The sequence below is a fragment of the Labeo rohita genome, chromosome 25, assembly GCF_022985175.1.
Source record: "Labeo rohita strain BAU-BD-2019 chromosome 25, IGBB_LRoh.1.0, whole genome shotgun sequence".
Lineage (NCBI taxonomy): Eukaryota > Metazoa > Chordata > Actinopteri > Cypriniformes > Cyprinidae > Labeo > Labeo rohita.
Genome location: NC_066893.1, coordinates 27011557 through 27033798, shown reverse-complemented (window position 1 = coordinate 27033798; position 22242 = coordinate 27011557). Strand labels below are relative to the sequence as shown.

Genomic DNA, 22242 nt, shown 5'->3' with positions numbered 1-22242 from the left:
TAGAAAAATATATCTAATTATATGTAATATATATTTTAAAAAATATATATTTATTAAGTTTCATAATATAAAAAAAAAATACAAATGGTCCTAAACACAAGATTGAATTTCTTATTAAAAGTATTAATAATATTATAATTAATAATATTATAATAATAATATAATAATAATCAAATATTATAAAATAATAATAATAATAATAATAAATAAAAATAATATTAACAATAATAACAAAATAACTATTAATATTGTAATATCTAACTGTAAAAAACAATAATATCTAATTCTAATGTCTCATTTTTTTATTATTTCGCTTTTTTTTAAGAAATTAATACTTTTATTCAGCAAGGATGTGTTAACGTGATTAAAGATAAAGTAAGGATTGAATTTCTAATTAAAAATATAATTAATATAATAATAAAACAATATAATTTTATAATTATTTCAAAAATATATAATATATCTATTTAAAATGTATATTTTACATTTGCCTAATTAAAAATATAATTAACCTAATAATAAAATATAATTGTTTAATTCTTATAGAACATATATATATATATATATATATATATATATATATATATATAATTTTGGTAAAGTATCATAATATGAAAAAGTCCTAAAGGTCATAAAACAATATTCAATATAAAAGTTAATTAAAAATAGAATTAATATAATAATTAAATAGTATAACTGTATAATTATTTCTGAAATATATAAATTATTTCAGAAATTATATAAATATATAATATATTTAAAAATATATATTATGTATATTTTCTATAAAAATATAATTAATATTAATATAATAATAAAATATTATAATTATTTTAGAAAAAAAATATAATATATATATATATATATAATTGTATAGTTTCATAATATGAAAATGGTCCTAAAAACAAGATTCATTTTCTTAATTAAAAATATAATTAACAAAATAATAAAATATTATAATTGTATAATTTTTATAGAAAATTATATTTATCCCTAGTTATTGTCTCAGTATTAATATACCTCATTTAAGTCTGGAGTGAAGTAGTTAAAGACGAGCTCTTCTGCCCTCTAGTGCTCATGAACTGACATCTCCACAGACGACATCACAGTCCGACCACTTCACCGCTAATTCATAACACATTAATTCAATTTCTGTTTCAAAATTACAGACTTACAGCCATCACAGGGTGATGCACAGAACACAGATGATCAATGCAAAGGTAACCAGAACCTGCACCTAATGCACTTTATATGCCTATAAACACAGTCAAACGCATCTTGTAAATATATCACAGATTTTTAGTACCTGCGTGTTCATGTGCAGATTGTTGATGTTGTTTGTGTGTTTGCATCAAAGCTGTGGGCTGCTCTCAGCAGTGTCTTAAGGGGACTTGTGTCTGTTCGGAGGGATACAAGCTGAAGGCGGATGCGAAAACCTGTGAAGGTCAGTAAATGTGCACTAATAAACCTTGAAATGCATTTTGATGCGCTTCAGTATTTTAGGGATCGACTGAATCGGTGTGTGTGTGCAGACATCAACGAGTGTTTGCTGGGCTCTCATAACTGTCGTGTGGGTGAACGCTGCATCAACATGCAGGGCTCGTATCGCTGTCAGAGGGTCATCAGCTGCGGGACGGGATACGAGCTCACCGACAACAACAAGTGTCAAGGTCAGACACACACACACACACACACACACATAAACCCATATTCATAAAGTACTAGGGCTGCATGCTTTGGGAAGACATCTGATTGTGTTTTTTTGAAAAAAATTCTCTAGGTTTAATGTGTTTGTTTGTAGGACTGCACAATTTGGCTTAAAAATGTGTGATTATATATATAATATAAGAGTGTACAGTAATATTTATTTCTTTAATATTTATAATTATATATCATGATAATTTACAAAATCATTTTAATAAAAGTAGTTAAAAGTTGAATAAAGAAGTGGAAGTTTTTTAGGATAAGAAATATAATCGTGATTTTATGTGATTGTGGTTAAAAAACAAACAAACAAAAAACAAAACAAAACAAACCTTTAGGTTTAATTTTAGTTTGTAGGGCTTCATAATTTGGTCAACAAAAATTTGTAAATATATAATACATATATAAAAAATAAGAATAATTATTATTATAAAATAATAATAATACAATTATTATTTTTAAACAACAATAATAAAATGTAAAAAAAAGGGCTGCATAATTTAGTCAAAAAATGTTGTGATTATATATTAATATTTTATAATATAATAATAATAATAATAATAATAATAATTTTAATGTGTTTGTAGGGCTGCATGATTTTTTCCAAAAAATGTAAAATATATTAGTATTTTATAAAATAATGATAATGATAATAATAATAATTTTGAAGATTACATAAAATGTATTATGATGATTATTATGATGATTATACAATTATTAAACAAAATAACTATTACTATTGGAATATAGAATTGCAGTTTTCCCAATAATAATTATTATAGGTTTAGTTTTTGTTTGTAGGGCTGCATAATTTGGTCAAATGTTGTGATTATATATCAATATTTTATTAAATAATAATAATAATAATAACAACACAATTATTATTATAGAGCAATAATAATACAATATTACAAATAATAATAATAATAATAATAATAATAATAATAATAATAATAATAATAAATTAATGTGTTTGTAGGGCTACATGATTTATCCAAAAAATAAAAGTATTGTATAATAATAATTATAATATTAATAATAATTATAATATAATAATAATAATAATAATAATTTTGAATAATACATAAAATGTACTATGATGATTATTATGACATTATTATTATAATTATACAATTATTAAACAAAAATAATTATTACTATTGGAATATTTAATTGCATTTTTCCTGACAAAAATATAATAATAATAATAATAATAATAATAATAATTGAATGGGTTTGTAGGGCTATATGATTTATCTAAAAAATAGAAGTATTTTATAATAATTATAATATTATAAAATAATAATATTAATAATTATTATTATTATAATTATAAAATAATAATAATAATAATAATTTTTAATAATACATCAAATGTATTATGATTATTATTTTGACATTATTATTATGATTGTAAAATTATTAAACAAAAATAACTATTACTATTGGAATATTTAATGGCATTTTTCCTGATACAAATATAATAATAATAATAATAATAATAATAATTTATGTATTTTATATAACTTCCTAATTATATTTTTTTATACTCTTAAAATTATTTAATAATAACATAATAATAATAATACATAATAATAACATAACTACTTAATTAAAACTACAACTATTGTTGTTATGACATTATCATTATGATTATAAAATTATTAAACAAAATAACTATTACTATTGGAATATCTAATTGCATTTTTTCCTGATAATAATAATAATTATAATAATAATAATAATAACAACAACATAATAATAATTATTTTAATTTATTATGTATTTTATGTAATTTCTTATTTTTTGTTTAAATAAGTTAATCATAATAATTTATTATTACTAAATGTTATTAAACAAAACTATGACTATTTAACTACGACTACTGTAATATTTCACAGTAAAATATGAAATTATAGCAAATAATTCACTGTAACGGATTGATAACATTTGATCTGATAATCAAACTAATCCATATCGCATTCAATTCATCGTGCAGGTCTTTAAACTATACGCCACATATAGTTATTTATATGAATTGTAATTGACATGTATGATAACTGTAGTGTCCTGTTTGCTGTTTCAGACATTGATGAGTGTGAGACGGGCACTCATAACTGCGCAGCCGAACTGGAGTGTCAGAACACAGCCGGCTCGTTCCGCTGCCGTCCCAAAGTGCAGTGCGGCGTGGGATTCATTCAGGACGCTCTCGGGAGCTGCATCGGTGAGACAGAGACTATCAAACATCACAGCAGTGTCTGTAACATCAGAGCCCGTAACGTTTCCTTTGTGCGACAGATATAAACGAGTGTTTGAGCGTGACGGGACCGTGTCCGTCGGGTCACATGTGCTTCAACACGGTCGGCTCCTACACCTGCCAGAGACACTCGGTGACCTGTGGACGTGGATACCATCTGAACGCCGACGGCACTCGCTGCGTGGGTACGGAAACTAGTCACATGCAATCAGTGTTTCATCACAATGTTTAATTCAAAAACACACAAGAGCAGCACATAACTAACATGGTAAGTGGTCGATGTACATATCATTTGTTTTTTCTGTGTGCGTGTCAGATATCGACGAGTGCGCGGGGCCTGATAACTCCTGTGACGGTCACGGCTGTATTAATCTGGTGGGCTCGTACCGCTGCGAATGCAGGGCCGGCTTCATCTTCAACAGCATTAGCAGATCCTGTGACGGTGAGTGCTGTGGGTTAGTGCTTAAGAGCCGCAAACCAAAGCGTTGCAGGTTTAAACCCACACCAGGGGTTTGTACTGTTTCTCATGTTTTTTTTTAATGTATCGAATATGAACAAATCAAATAAAAAAAAAGTATGAAATATATAATAATAAATAGTTTATGTATTATTATATATTATTATAATATTTTAAAAATACAATTATATATATATATAAAGATAATTTATGTATAATTAAATATTGAAGTATTTATTAAAATTACTTATATTTCAGGATTAATTAAACATTTATTTTTGTGTTAACTGTGCTATGTTCCTCTTTTTTATTTTTTTAAATTGTAATTATTTAATTATAAAATAATATTAAAATGATGATGATAATAAGAATTTTAAATATTATTTTAGCAAGAATAATTTGTTAATTTACATATAATTATAGCAATGATATATGAATATAATTTACATATAATTAAAATTATATGAAATTTAAAAATATAAAATATAAAATTATTTATATTGCAGGATTATTTAAAAGTGTCACTTTGTGTTAAATTTGATATTTGTCTTATCTGAGTTCCTCTTTTTATAAATGCAACATTTCCACTGGAAAAAAAAGATATATGCTAAAATATTTTACATTAGATCATTCCTATAAATTAGGAATAGGAATGTGTCAAAATTTAATTATATCATAAAATATTAAAATAATAATACTAATAATATCAAATAATAATAAAAATCTAATAATATTAAATATTCAAATTAAATCAGTTATATAATTATAAATAAAAATAAATAAATAATGCTAATAGGAAAGTTTAAAATTCTAATTATATTAAAATGATGATGATGATGATAATAATAACAATAACACTATAATAATACAATTAAATATACATTTTTAATCAAATTATGTAAGTAATAATATTAAAATAATGCTTATTAAAATAAAGAAAAAAATTCTAATTATTTTAATAATAATAACAATAATAATAATAATACAATTAAATATACATTTTTAATCAAATTATATAATTATAAATAATAATATTAAAACAATGCTAATGGGAATGTTTAAAAACTCACATTATATAATTATTAAATAATACAATTAAATATACATTTTTAATCAAATTATGTAAGTAATAATATTAAAATAATGCTTATTAAAATAAAGAAAAAAATTCTAATTATTTTAATAATAATAACAATAATAATAATAATACAATTAAATATACATTTTTAATCAAATTATATAATTATAAATAATAATATTAAAACAATGCTAATGGGAATGTTTAAAAACTCACATTATATAATTATTAAATAATATTAAAATAATACTAATAATATCAAATAATAAAAATCTAATAATAACAACTTACATAATTAAAAACAATAATATTAAAATAATGCTAATAGGAATGTTTAAAAATTCAGATTCAAATAATATTAAAATATTTTTTATAATATCAAATAATAAAAAAACTCTAATAATAACAATATTATTATTAAATACACATTTTTTAATCAAATTATCTGATTATAAATAATACAATTTAAATAATATTACTAATAATAATATAAATATAAATGAAATTATATAACTAATAATATTAATGAAACTAATAACTTAAAACTAATAATGTTGATGATGATGATAATGAAAATAATATACATTTTTAAATTAAATTAAATTAATGATATCATCATAATATAATATTAAAATAATAATACTAATAATATTGTTAAAAATCCAATAATAATAATAATAATAAATGTTCATTTTAATAAAATTATATGATTATAAATAATAATAATATTAAAATAATATTAGTAATAATAGTATTAAATTAAAAAAAAAATTATGAAGGTTATTTAAAATGTACCTGTTGATCTGTATGCCATATTTCTCTCTCTTGAACGCCAGACATCAATGAATGCAGGAATTATCCGGGCCGTCTGTGTGCGCACAAGTGTGAAAACATCCTTGGCTCCTACAAGTGCAGCTGCACCACCGGCTTCAAACTGGCCGACGACGGCAGGAACTGCGACGGTACAGGAAAACCAATATAAACACCTAATAATCAACTCTTCATTTTCATTCAGTCTTCATTCATTCACTAACCTGTGCTTTATCCAGACCTCAATGAATGCGAGAGCAACCCGTGCACTCAGGAGTGTGCCAACGTCTACGGCTCCTACCAGTGTTACTGCCGCCGCGGTTATCAGCTGAGCGACGTGGACGGGATCACCTGTGAAGGTGAGCCGCTGATGCCCTTTGGTTCGGCTGTCAAACACCAGTATGTGTACAATGGAGGAAGTAACTATCATGTTTTTTTTTCAGACATCGACGAGTGTGCGCTGCCCACCGGTGGACACATCTGCTCTTACCGCTGCCACAACACGCCGGGCAGCTTCCACTGCACCTGTCCCGTCACAGGATACACCCTCGCCCCCAACGGACGCAGCTGCCAGGGTCAGACACACAGTACTATGAGAATCAGGGCATCTCAGTTAACTAAAACTAAAATTTAAAAAAATATTTCAAAAACATTTACAGTATTTAACATAAAATTAAAGTTAACTCCCCAAAAAATAAGTAAATAAATAAATTAAATTAAATTAATACATTTAAATAATAATAATAAAAAAAATATTGCAGTACTAGACATAAATAAAGGTAAACCAAAATAAATAAATTAATTAAAAAATTAAAACAACAAAAAAACATTTCCAGTACTTGACATAAAAAACATGAACCGAAATAAATAAATAATAAGTAAATAAATAAGTAAACAAAAAATAAATAAAATTTAAATAAAATTAAAACAAAAAAACATTGCAGAACTTGACATAAAATAAACATGAACCAAAATAAATAAATAAATAATAAGTAAATAAGTAAACAAATAAATAAATAAATAAAATGTAAATAAAATTAAAACAAAAAACACTGCAGTACTTGACATAAGATAGACATTAAACGAAATAAATAAATTAATGAATTAAAAAAAATTAAAACAACAAAAAACATTTGTAGTACTTGACATAAAAAACATGAACCGAAATAAATAAATAATAAGTAAATAAATAAGTAAACAAAAAATAAATAAAATTTAAATAAAATTAAAACAAAAAAAACATTGCAGAACTTGACATAAAATAAACATGAACCAAAATAAATAAATAAATAATAAGTAAATAAGTAAACAAATAAATAAATAAATAAATAAATACAATTTAAATAAAATGAAAACAAAAAACATTGTAGTACTTGACATAAGATAGACATTAAACGAAATAAATAAATTAACGAATTAATTAAAAAAATTAAAACAACAAAAAACATTTGCAGTACTTAACATAAAAAATATGAACCAAAATAAATAAATTAATTAATTAATTAATTTAATTAAAATTTAAATACAGTTAAAACAATAAAAAAAACGTTTGTAGTACTTGACATAAGATAGACATTAACCAAAACAAATAAATAAATTAATAAATAAATTTAATTTAAATTTAAATACAGTTAAAACAATACGAAAAATTTGCAGTACTTGACATAAGATAGACATTAAACGAAATTAATTAATTAAAAAGAATTAAAACATTTGCAGTGCTTGACATAAAAAACATGAACCGAAATAAATATATAAATAAATAATAAGTGAACAAATAAATAAAATTTAAATAAAATTAAAAAAAAAAAAAAACATTGCAGTACCTGACATAAAATAAACTTTAACCTAAATAAATAAATAAATTAATTAATTAATTTAATTAAAATTTAAATAGTTAAAACAATAAAAAAAAAATGTTTGCAGTACTTGACATAAGATAGACATTAAACGCAATTAAATACATAAATTAATTAATTAAAGACTATCATTAATGCATTAATGTGTTTTGTTTTCGTCGCACAGATATCGATGAGTGTGTAACCGGTACTCATGGCTGCACTGAATCTGAGAGCTGCTTCAACATTCAGGGCGGATATAAATGCCTGAACTTCAACTGTCCGCCGAACTACAGACGCTCAGGAGACACGTAAGTGAAGTGAACATCAAAACTACTTTCAAAAAAGTATTTCACATCTGTAATCGGATGCATTTCCAAGCAAAAAACAAGTACAAGAACAAATGCAGGGTGGAGCTTGATTTCATGCTGTGGGAAATACAAAAACTATTCTGACTTTATGCAAACTTGAATGTTTGTCATATTGCGCGTCAGTGCACCGTCCTCAAAGTTCATTCACAACTCCTATTTAAAATGCAATGTTTTTCCTGAATATGAACAAATAAAATATATTTTTCCATTTTCAATAAAAATATATTTTATTTTTAGTATATAAATACATCATATAAAAATTATGTATATATGCATATATGAAATTTATGTAAAAAATATATACATATTTTCATATTTTATATTTATTGTAAAAAACATATATATATATAATATATGTGTGTGTGTGTGTGTGTGTGTGTAATGCACTAATTCAAGCATATAATATATAAATATATAAAAATATATAATGTATTTTCCAAAATAAATTAAATATATGTAGTTCTATTGTTTGTAATTCTATATACATATTTTAATTTCTTTAAAACATTACATTATATACACAGTGTGTGTGTGTGTGTGTGTATATATATATATATATATTTATTTTTTTTAAGAAATTTACAAATTATTAATGCATTAACATTTCCACTCAATATAAATAAATACAAAAACAAAATATGTAAGAATATTATATAATTATATAATATCCAAATATATGAAATAGAAATACATTTACAAATATTCTTTTAGATTTGTTTTATTTTTAGTGCATAAATATATAATATGCAAATTGTGTCTATATACATACATATGAAATGTTTTTAAAAATGACAAAAACAATTAAAACAGAAATATATGCCTTTTTTTTTCAAAATAAATTATATATACATAATATAATTTTTTAAAAGACAGTACATTTTATATATATATAAAATATATATACACATGTATTTAATGCATCAACATTTCTACAGAATTAAATAAATTACTTATAAATAAATTATATATTATAATCAAGAGATATTTTAATGCAACATTTCCACTAAATATAAACTAATACAATAAAAAGTATATATTGATATTATATAGTCATAACATATATAATATTATATAATTATATAAAAATATCCAAATAAATAAAATACATTCTTCTATATATTTTCAATAAAAATATTTTTAATATATAAATATATAATATGCAAACTGTCTATATACATATATGTATGAAATTTATTTTAAAAAATTACAAAAACAAATAAAATAGAATTTATTTTCATAAAATTAAATATATATGCAACTTTGGTTAAAACTAAATTATACATATACATATATATATATATATATATATATACATGCACACACACACACACACATATAGATATTTTATATAATTTAAAAATATTAGTTTTTTTAATTAAATTAAATATGTCAAAAATATTAGTTGATACAGTATATGGTTAAGGAGTTCACATATAGCTGAAATAATGCAGGTAGGTTTTGATATGAGAAGTGGGGTTTCTAACAAATCTGCTGGTCACATCGTGCATGAACGTTGCATCCAAGACGGCTGCAGAAGCAATGCATGAATAGTGCACTGAGTTTGATTAATACACGTTTTATGTTTTGCAAGTCTTGCCAGAGAAAATGTCCCATTAATGTGCACTTACCCATTTGTTTTCTCCATACGGATTCTAAAAACAAAGATTTCTAAGACCAAACCAAGCTGAGATGAAACACAACATCGTCAGTTTCAGTGTCTCTATGGAGAAAATCAATGGAATGCGTCAATCTGTGATGTCACTGCGAATGCTCCTCCCCTCCCACAAACCCCGCCCCCCTTAAAATCACACACTTTTCCGCATGTGGCGCACCGCACCGTTCTAACCCCTCTCTTTTCTCTCTTTCCCCCCGTTTGTCTTCTCGCAGTCGCTGTGAGCGCTTGCCTTGTAATCAGACTAGCGAGTGTCTGGCCTTGCCTGTGAGAATTACCTACTACCACCTGACATTCCCCACCAAAATCCCCATTCCCACCAACATCTTCCGCATGGGCCCGTCCAACTCGGCGCTCGGGGACGACATCGAGGTGGCCATCGTGGACGGTAACCAGGGAGGCTACTTCGCCGCCAAACACGTGGACCACGGCGGCGTCCTGGTGGTCCAGAAACCCATCACGCTTCCTCAGGACTTTGAAATCTCTCTGGAGATGAAACTTAGCCGTTTCGGACACCTTAGCGTTTACCTCTTTAAGATTCGCTTGTTCGTAACCCCGGACGAGCTCAGCGACACCATCACCGAATGAAACCCGATTAGCAGAACGCTTCATTAGATGCTTTTAAAGCACCGCTCGATAACACTTGGGTCTCTCGTCTAATGTTGCCTTCAAGTCTATCTGGAAAAAAAATAAATAAATAAATAAAAATCACACTTGTACTAATTTGGGAAACTGGAAAATTAAATTAAAAAGCACTGCGAGTGAAAAATTTGCACTAAATGAAAATTAAAAATATTGCCTTGGAATGACAAAACTCAAACTTCAACTAAAATAAAAGTAAACCTAAATAGTCATAGGAAACATGAACAAAATTTCATTAAAATGTAAAATAAAAGCTAATGTTTTTTTGTTTTTTTTTTAAATTAAAACATAGAAGCTAATGTTTTTTAAAAAACTTAATATATGTAAAAATAAATAAAAAAGTAGTTACCAAAAAAAAAAAAAACATTTTCAGTAAAATATGCATAGCAAGTGGTTAAAAATGTGGAATAAATTCAAAGTAAAATATGCACATTAATTGGTAAAATAAAAAGATTTTCAAAAACATTCACAATAAAAATGCACAATAAATGTATAAAAATAAATCTTTGAAATATGCATATGAAATGGTTAAAAAATCTGTCAGTAATTTTCACTAAAACATGCATATATGGAATATATAAATTATGCATATATGAATTGCAAGAACATTGTCAGTGAAATATGCACAAAGTGGTTAACAAAAAATTGCCAAAAAACAAAACAGATTTTTAAGAAAATATGCATAGAGAGTGGTTTAAAAAATTGCAATAAATGAAAGAAATTACTTTTCTGTAAAACATGCACAAAGTGGTTTAAAAAATGCAAAAAAATTAAAAGTAAAATATGCACATTAAAATATGCACAGTGGTTAAAAAAAAATCACAATAAATGTATTGGAAAAAATATATATATATATATATATATGCATATGAAATGGTTAAAAAAATCTGTCAGTAATTTTCACTAAAACATGCATATATGCAATTTATAAATTATGCATGTATGCATATATGTATTGCAAAAACATTGTCAGTAAAATATGAATAAATTGCATTAAAATGCATAATAAAAAAAAATTAAAAAATGAACAAATGTAAAAATCAGTTTCTTTGAAACATGCATATGGTTAAAAAATATTTTAGTAAATTTCAGTAAAACATGCATACATAATGTCAAAAATGGCAACAAAATCTGTTAAATTAACATTTATACTTTCAACAATTTTGAGTAAAGTATGCACAAAGTTGTAGAAAAAAATAGAACTAATTAAAAAAATATATTTTCAGCAAAATGTGCACAATACATTTAAAAAATATATATTTTCAATAAAATATGCACATAATGATTTAAAATGCAATAAATGTAAAAGATTTGTTAAATTAGCACATCTAGTGCATAAAAAATTGCAATACTTTTCAGTAAAGTATACACAAAGTTGTAGAAATAAGAAAAATTGCAATTAATATTTTCAGTAAAATATGCACAGTGGTTAAAAATTCACAATAAATGTATAAAAAAATCTTTGAAATATGCATATAAAGTGGTTAAAAAATCTTTCAGTAATTTTCAGTTAAACAACCATATATAGTGTCAAAAACTGCAAGACTGAAAATCAGTTTCAGTAAAATATGCACAGAATGATTAAATGCAATCAATGCAAAAGAAATCTATTAAATTAGCACATCAAGTGCATAAAAAAATTGTATGTATTTTCAGTAAAATGAAGTGGTTAAAAAATTGCAAAAAAAAAAAAAAAGTCAGTAGAATATGCACAAAGTGGTTTTAAAATGCAATAAATAAAAAAAATAAAGATTTTTTTTTAAAAAATATGCACACCAGTTGCTTTAAAAAATCTTAAGAAATGTAAAAAAATTGATTTTCTTTTTCTAAAATCTGTAAAATATGCACAAAGCGGTTTAAAAATGCAATACAAAATTAACAATATGCACATCAATTAGTTAAAGTCTTAATAATTGTAAAAGTTTTAAGTCAAATATGCGCATGAAGTGGTTAAAAAAAACTAATTAAAAATAAATTATTTTTTAGTAAAATATGCATATATAATGTCAGAAATTGCAATAAACTAAAAAAAAAAATCTACACAAAGTGGTTTCTAAAAATGTAATAAAAATCAGTTAAATTAACGCAGTGGTTAAAAAATTGCAATGCATTTAAAAATGTTCAGTAAAATATGTACATAAAGTGGCAGAAATTAATCCCTGAAGAAAAACAACAGATAAAAATGCTTTTCACATTTCACTCAGTATATTGTTTAGTCATCACACAATGCACAAAGTGGTTTTAAAATGCAATTAACTTTTTTTTCATAAAATATGCACATCAATTGCTTAAAAATCTTAAATGTTAAAATATAGATTTTCAGTCAAATATGCACATTAAGTGGTTAAAAAAATGGTAAATTTTAAATAAATGTTCTTCAGTAAAATATGCATATGTAGTGTCAAAAAAAGAAATTTGTTAAACCACATAGTGGTTTATAAAATTGCAACAACAAAAAAATCAGTTAAATTAGTGCACTAAGTAGATAAGTAAAATTTCAACACATTAAAATATGTACATAAAGTGGCAGAAATGAATCCCTGAAGAAAAACGGCAGATAAAAATGTTTCACATTTCACTCTCAGTGCTCAGTCATCACACAGTAAAATAAAAAGCCACAAACGTGGAATCATTCACTCAAAGATCCCTTACAACATTCTACGATCACTCGTAAACATGATACCAAGTGAGACTTGAAGGCAACATTATTCTAGAGACGCAGGACAAAATATGACCTGAGGTCAAGCTGTTCATGTATCAAACCTGCTGTTCATTATATACTGTAGTCTGTGACTGAAGCTCAAACTGTGATCAATGTGAGACTTGTGTATGTCCTGAGCCACTAGATGGCGCTTTTAGGCAAAGCAAATCAACTGGAGTCAAAATCAATATATCCTTAGACTTTTTTTCTTTTTATTATTCTATTATTTTTAGTCCTTCATTTTCTAATAAAATTTTACTGACTGTAGCACTGTATTTCTGGCTGTATTTTTAAAATATATATATTTATGGCTATAGATAGATCGTTTATTTATTTATTTATTTATTAAGTTGGTTTGAGAAAGTCAACTTACTGATCTACTATTTAAGATTATTATTATTATTCTGAGCCAAATTTCGGTATCTGTCTCCTCCTAGAGCTTTCAAGCTAGAACCACCAAACTCGGTCCAGATCTTCAGACTGGTCTGACTCGGTGTGCTGTATCTTTTCAGACTGATCCGGTTTACAGTTTTCATAAACCAGACTATCAAAACCACCAAAAATCCCATAGACTTACATTGACGGAATGTTCAAATGAGCAACACTATTCAAACTCCCAGAATCCCTTGAGACTCAATCAAGCTTCTCTTCTATGTTCTATTTCTAATCCATTTACACTCATTTAAGCTTCACTCTAATATTTCTAATATTTCTAATCTGTCTAGCTCTAAATCATGCTAACAACATGCTAGTAATTTGCTAATCATGCTAGTAACATGCTAATCATGTTACAAACATGTTAACACAATTCTAGTAACATGCTAACAAAATGCTAACAACATGCTAATAACATGCTAATCATGATAGAAACATGCTAACAACGTGCTAGTAACATGCCAATTATGTTAGAAACATGCTAACAACATGCTAATCAGCTTGCAGCATGCTACTAACTTGCTAATCATGTTAGCAACATGCTAGTAACATGCTAATCATGCTAGCAACATGCTAGTAACATGATAATCATGCTAACAACATGCTAGTATCTTGGTAATCATGCTAGCAACGTGCTAGTTACATGCTAATCATACTAGAAAAATGCTAACAACATGCTAGCAACGTGCTAGTAACATGCTAATCATACTAGAAACATGCTAACAACATGTTACTAACTTGCTAATCATGTTAGAAACATGCTAATCATGCTAACAACTTGTTAATCATGCCAGAAACATGTTAGCAACTTGTTAATCATGCCAGAAACATGCTAGCGACATGCTAATCATGCTAGAAACATGTTAACAACAAGCTAGTAACATGTTAGCCATGTTAGAAACATGCTAGTAACATGCTAATCATGTGCGAAACATGTTAATCATGATAGAAACATGCTAGCAACATGCTAGTAACATGCTAATCATGTTAGAAACATGCTAACAACATGCTAATCAGCTTGCAGCATACTAGTAACTTGCTAATCATGTTAGCAACATGCTAGTAACATGCTAATCATGCTATCAACATGCTAGTAACATGCTAATCATGCTAACAACATGCTAGTATCTTGGTAATCATGCTAGCAACGTGCTAGTTACGTGCTAATCATACTAGAAAAATGCTAACAACATGGTAGCAACGTGCTAGTAACATGCTAATCATACTGGAAACATGCTAACAACATGTTACTAACTTGCTAATCATGTTAGAAACATGCTAATCATGTTAACAACTTGCTAATCATGCCAGAAACATGTTAGCAACTTGTTAATCATGCCAGAAACATGCTAGCGACATGCTAATCATGCTAGAAACATGCTAGCAACTTTGCTAATCATGCTAGAAACATGTTAACAAGCTAGTAACATGTTAGCCATGTTAGAAACATGCTAGTAACATGCTAATCATGTGCGAAACATGCTATCAACATGCTAATCAGGCTAATCATGCTAACAACATTCTAGTAACTTGCAAATTATGCTAACAACATGTTAATCATGCTAACAACATTGTAATCAGCCTATAAAAATACAAACAACAAGCTAATCATGCTACAACATGTTAACAACGTGTTAAATCATGTAAGCAATGTGTTAAATCATGCTAGCTGCTTTCATACTTTTACAACTGCTTCAAACTTTCAGGCTAGGCTTTCTCAAGCCAACTTAAAGTTTGTTCTCAAACTTTACTCATCTAGTTTTTCTTTGAATTTTTTTTTGAAGAAGTGACAGTTAATGAAACGGAACGCGGGAACGCGCGTCGGAAAAGAACTGCGTCGCCCACACATGTGCACAGTTTTATTAACATTTAATTAGTCATGTAGCGAGCATCCATTAATCATTTAAGCGGTTAGCCGGATAATTAGCCAGGCATCTGAACTCTTTAGCCTGTATTTAAAGGCTACATTAGCCGCTAATCCACCAACATACATCCAGAATGAGACGGACTGATCTGATGACGTCCAGCTTTGAGGAGAAAACCGCTGGTGAGCTCACAAAGATGCTAACTGCTAGTTAAAAACACGGTCACGCTAGTGCTAAGACATTGTAAATCAGAGGCTAGACAGGATAAATCGTGTATTTGCTCCACATGCTCTTTTGAAGCTAATAAATCCACTTCATGCTGCTTTAATAATTCATCTTGCTGTGAAAAAACGTGAGCGCATTGGTAATTGGGGAATATTAGTCAATATTAGCAAGGGAAAAAAGAAAAGCTTGATTGGATAACTATAATAAGCCATTTAAAATCACTAGTGCAAAGCTAATGTGTTAACATTAGCTGGCTCCTTTAATGGCCAATTACTTATATATGATATTAAAAAATTAAAATATGATCTCTAAATACATTAAATGTAAACCACTAATTTTAGTGCTTTATTTAAACAAACTGTTTTTTTATTAAAATTATTATTTGTATTATATTATTTATGAACACATTAAATTTTGTCTAATACTTTTAGTATTGTACAATTTTACACTTGTAAAAAAATAAAAATTGTACTTTTGTTTTATTTTAGATTAAAATCTAAAATATTAAACTTGCATTATGCATGAAAATTATTAAACCTATATATTTTGTCTAAATAAATTAATAAAAATCTAATTTGTGTTTTATTTTTGACAAAATATAGGAAACATTTAAATGTTTGCATTAATAAATTACATTTTGTATTTATATTATCTCAACTTTTTTTGTCTAAAAAAATAATTAAAAGTTAATAAAAATAGAATATGAAGTGGTTAATAAGTAAAATATGCACAAAGTGGTTTGAAAATGCAATCATTTAAAATAATGTTATTAAAAGATTCAGTAAAATATGCACATACAGTTGTTAAAAAATTGTAATGAATAAAATAATAATAATAAAAAATCAGTAAAAAAAAATCCAAAAAGTGGTTTACAATATATACACACACACACACACACACACACACACACACACATATATATATACACATTATATATATTAAATAAAATAAAATATGCATATATAGTGTCAAAAACTGCAATTAATTAAAAAAAATATTTCAGTAAAATATGCACAAAGTGGTTTAAAATGCAACAAATTAAATATATATTTTTCATAAAATGTACAATAATTGGCTAAAAAAACTTAAATGTAAAAAATATATTTTCAGTAAAATCTGCACAAAGTAGTCAAAAGTAGTTTTCTGTGAAATATAGTGTCAAAAATTGCAATTAATTAAAAAAATAATTAAAAAATCATTTCTATTTATATAAAACAAAATATTGTCAATTTCAATATTATGAAAGTTGTATAATTTTCTTTGTCTAAATAAATACAAATAATTTGTTTTATTTATTTTTGAATTTTAAACTAACATTTTGTATAAAATGATTAAAATTGTATAATTTGTCTAAATACAAAATTAATTTTAGTAACCAAATTCAGAAAATTATCCAAACACAATAAATAAATTAAAAAATTACTTTTGTTTTTAAGAAACAAAATACTGTAAAATATTTACAACATTTTTGCATTAAAATTTTATAATTTTCTTTGTCTAAATGAATAAAAACTAATTTTAGTTTTTTGACAAAATATTGAACAATTTTAACATTGTATTTTGGATTGCGAGTATTAAAATTGTAAAAAAAAAAAAAATCCTGGTGCAGGGGAAAAAATGCAACATGACATGTAGTAAATGGAAGTAAATGTTGTGTTTTAAACACATTTTCTCCTTTTTCCCCTCAAATCATGCCGGATTGGATTCCAATTAGAGAAATTGAGCTAGGTGGTGTTTCTTTGGTTTTCTTTTGCTCTTTTCACTTCTCTCTCTCTCTCTCTCACACACACACACACACACACTTTCTGACAGTGAATTATGGGATTCTGGTCTTTGGACAGTGGTCTGAACAATTTGTGGCTCAGCTACATGGCCGCCGTGCACCGAGAAATGATGGGCCGCAGTGTTTGTGTTGGTTTGCTATCAAGACACTGACTATAAATAATAATTACCAGAGAGAAAAAGAAGAACTTTCTGCTTGACCAGAAACACGGCCCGTCCAAAAGCCACGTTTTTCCCCTCAAGTCACACGTCGGGATTTGGCGTTCGGGCCCACGTGACGCTAGCTTTGATGTTAGCCGAGAGCTCTGGCCGCTCGATCTGTGCCGTTCGCCCCTCTTTCTCCGTCCCGCTCGCTCTGCGTGCCGTGCACAAGTTGGGTATTATAAGCAGGGAGAACATTTTGTGGCTTTGGCTCAGGCCTAAGCTAAACGTGGACCCACCCGCTAATTGCTAATTACAGGTCTGTGCCCAGCGGTGGCTTGACTTCTCTGTCAGGGGCTTCTCTCCTCTCGGCCGTAACCTGATCTGAGCTTTGGGGTTTCGCTGCAGCTCCTGCATCCCATCAAAGGGGGAACTAATCACGGCACGTCTGCAGGAGCAGATGCGTCCCGAGCACATTTTACTACAGCCGTTCGCTATTAAAATATCGATCGTTGGCCATGTTATCTATAACATTTTGTCTAAATAAATATAAAAATACAACTTCTAGTTTGAAAACGTAAACGTTTTCCTTTTTTATTAACCGTATTAATTTTATAATATTTTCTGTAAATTAATAAACTAAATCCATTGTTTCATTTTACACTATACATTTTAAAAATGTCAATCTTAAATTTTAATGACTAAAAATATATTTTGTTTATAACTAATTTTAGTGTTTTGTTTTTATTTAGTATTATTTAGCATATATATTTGTATTAGTTTTATACATTTATATTTACATTCATTTGTTTTTCAATAAAATATTTTTCAATAAAATAAATAATAAAAAACTAATGTTAATGTTTTATGTTTGACAAAATATAAATAAATTTTGTATTGAATTTATTAAAATACATTTTGTTTATAACTATTTTTAGTTTTATTTAGTATTCATTTAGTATATATATTTAATAATAATTCTGTATTAAAATTAGTTTTATAATATTTATTTTGTGTAAATAAAGGAATTAATTGTAGTGTTTTTAATTTATAGTTATTTGTTTGTTATTTGTTAGTTATTAAAATATTGATTTTAATTATACTTTTAAATAAATCAATTAAAAATTAATTTGTTTTATTTATATTAAACAGAATATTGTACAATTCTAAACTTACATTTTGTTTTAATATGATTACAATGGTAAATGTCTTGTATAAATAAATTAATAAAACTAATTTTTGTGTTTGATGTTCGATTTAAAATATTGTAATTTTTTTTACATTTAAATTTTGTATTAAAAGTATTAAAATATTTTGTTTATAACTATTTTTAGTGTTTTGTTTCATTTAGTATATATATTTAGTAATAATTCTGTATTAAAATTAGTTACAAAATTAATTTAAGCAACCAAATTTTAAAAAAATAACGATTTTTTTCTCGATGTAACAAAAAATATAAAAATTACATGTAATAAATGGATGTAAATATTTTATTTAAATGTTAACCTTAAATTTTGTCTAAAAACAAGTTTAGTGTTTTATTTTTTATTGAGACAAAATATAAAATCTTAATTTACATTGACATTTCTAAACAAATTAATTAATCACATTGTTTTATTTATATTAAAATTCTCTAAAAAATGTTTATATTTTGTATCAATATTATTAAAATTTTATTTTTTTTTGTCTAAATAAATAAAAACTAATATTAGTTGACAAAATATTGTACAATTAAACTTACATTTTGTATCGAAATGATTAAAATTGTAGAATTTGTCTAAATAATGTTGTTTCATTTTATTATTTAGACAAAAATAGTATGCAAATGATATTTAATGTTGTAGTATATTATTAAAACTGCATTTTACTTTTATGTTTTGTTTTTTTTTTTGGCAAAATGTTACATTTTGTGTTAAATTATTAAAAATGTATATTTTATTTACAACTAATTAGTGTTTTATTTTTAGTCAAAACTATTTTTATATTTCAAAATTTTGCATTAAAACGATTAAACTTAAATTATTAATTATATTAATTTATAATTGCTTCATGTTTTTCTGCTGAATTTAGACAACACAACATTATAATATACAGCATAAATAATTAATATTCTTTTTGAGATTTGTTTAAAATGACATTTAAATGATTCATGTCTTAATGTATAAATGTAAGTGAGCATTTAATGACAGTAATCTAAATATATACGGCAATATTAAATAATACTAAATAAATAAAAAAACTCAGTGAGAATTTACGCAGGAGAAACATTTGGATATTGAAGAGATCTGGTTCGCGAGTCTCCAAAGTCTGTGTTTGATTACCCAAATGTAGCTTTAAATAAAGTCAGAGTTGTCTTGTCAGGACATTCAGGATTTAAAGCTCCCTCGTTCCATAAATTCCACAGAGATTTTGGGATACCGAAGCGGGAATGCTCAGCTAAACCAAACATTTTTTGGGAAAAAGTTTTACATCAATGTCACAACTGCGAAAAAGCATCAAAAAAACCATGAGTGGCTAACAGGAAACTCGACCACCAATTCTCTTGTGGTGTGATTCTTGGCCTCGCGTCGTCTTCTGTTCTGATTTTTACCCCCCTAAAAACCTGATTGTTTGTGTTATGAGCTCCATATTAAGAACGGCCAGTGTATTTGTGCAAATAATATTTATACAGTAAAGGTTTCACCCGCCCGCTGGGTGCTTGGTTCTGTGGTGGGTTCTGCTGGAAAGCGTCCGGTCGTTGGAGAGCTTCGACTGTGAAGGAAGATTATTTTACCCAGTCATCACCAGAGATCACGGCCTGTTTGCTCGACTCGTCTCACAATGGGCCCTACTGTGTTTGGAGCGTTTTGGCATTTTAGCGTGTCGTCATTGAGAACGGTGCCGACAGGGAGAAACCCAATCCTGCATCATTAGCATGTATATTTCTCTGGCAGAGCCCAGAAGGAGCTGACATGTAGCGCGGGACAAAGGTCAGTGGCTTGGTTCTGGTTCAGACGCTTGTGTTGTCTTCCTCCAGCAGGCCGAGGGTCGATCGTGCCGACATCATCCGGTGTGTGAAGTCCTGCCAGCCCAACGACATCTCCTGCATGCTCAACCCCATCCTCTCCATCTCGCACACGGCCATCTCGCTTCCCACCTTCAGAGAATTCAACAAACCAGAAGGTACGGCCGCAATTTCCATTTCTATCAGTGACTTTTCCATTTAAACGTAAATATATGATGCTTTTGTTACTATTACGCTGACATGCTTCACATGTGACTACAGTTGCCAGTGTAACCGGATGTTTAATTGCTCAAGCCCAGAACATACTGGACACAACTGAACACAAACGCTTCACTAGCTCAACTCTGAACAATACTGCATTCTGATACAGATAGACAGATAGATAGCAGGGATGCGCCGATACCGGCCGATACTGAGCTCCTGTACTCGTACTCGTTAAAGTGCCCCGATACCAAACGCCGATACCACATCATGTGACAAGTGCATATGCAGGCAAAGAAACACGGACAACAAAACAACAGACAGCAGAATGGAGTCATTAGAAATTAAGGATGTCTACGAAGTCTATGTATGCAAGTAATATAATTTTAAACATTCAGTATTAGGCTTATAGAACTGGTGCGCCTCAGCTGATAGGCAAAGCACGCGGATTGGATTGAGCGCACGGCGGCCAAGATGTGCGGGCTTGTCGAGTTAATATCCCCCCCTTGACATCACTGGAAAGTTTGTAGTTTGGTGAGATATGTCAAAAACAATTAAAGTAAATCAATGCACAAGTTATTTAACGGTACAGAGAGAGAGGGAGTGAGAGAGAGAGAGCGCGCTGTTGCCTGATCTTCATTGATGTTCGCATATTTAGCACACACATCTTCTGGATTAAAACAAATTCGTAAATATAAAAAAAATATATAGGGGCATTCGCTATAAACATCATTTTTTTTTCAACCTTAAGCATACACGACTGTCCGGCAAAAGTTAAACTATAGCAGCCTGTGCAATGCGATAGGCAGTACTGTACTTGTGCATGTTTTGCTTGCTTCACGAGTGTTTCTGCATTATTTGAGTCGCTTTGGATTATAGCCCAAATAGCAGCATATTTCAGATGAAAAAACGTTACTTACATTTCTGAAAATATCAGAGTTCGCGTGATTACAGTACTGAGCCGCTGCAATGGAGCAGTTTAATCCTATTAAACTGAAGATGATGTACCATAGAGCAAAAAAAAAAAAAAGAAAAAAAAAACACATTTTAATGGGCATA

General features: G+C 27.3%; 1 protein-coding gene across 3 annotated transcripts in view; it reads left to right on the top strand.

Annotated features, from left to right (window-relative positions):
• fbln1 (fibulin 1) overlaps window positions 1–22242 on the top strand; it is a 77779-nt gene that overhangs the window by 18632 nt on the left and 36905 nt on the right. Inside the window, exons 5-15 of one of the 3 annotated variants that reach the window (XM_051099642.1) lie at window positions 1170–1220; window positions 1358–1444; window positions 1533–1670; window positions 3791–3928; window positions 4003–4146; window positions 4278–4403; window positions 6333–6458; window positions 6546–6665; window positions 6750–6881; window positions 8332–8455; window positions 20998–21140. In XM_051099642.1, coding sequence (XP_050955599.1) covers window positions 1170–1220; window positions 1358–1444; window positions 1533–1670; window positions 3791–3928; window positions 4003–4146; window positions 4278–4403; window positions 6333–6458; window positions 6546–6665; window positions 6750–6881; window positions 8332–8455; window positions 20998–21140 — 1329 coding nt within the window. Of the gene's footprint in view, window positions 1–1169; window positions 1221–1357; window positions 1445–1532; window positions 1671–3790; window positions 3929–4002; window positions 4147–4277; window positions 4404–6332; window positions 6459–6545; window positions 6666–6749; window positions 6882–8331; window positions 8456–10402; window positions 13798–20994; window positions 21141–22242 lie in introns of those variants that run through there. The other 2 variants (XM_051099640.1, XM_051099643.1) reach the window with 2 other exon arrangements.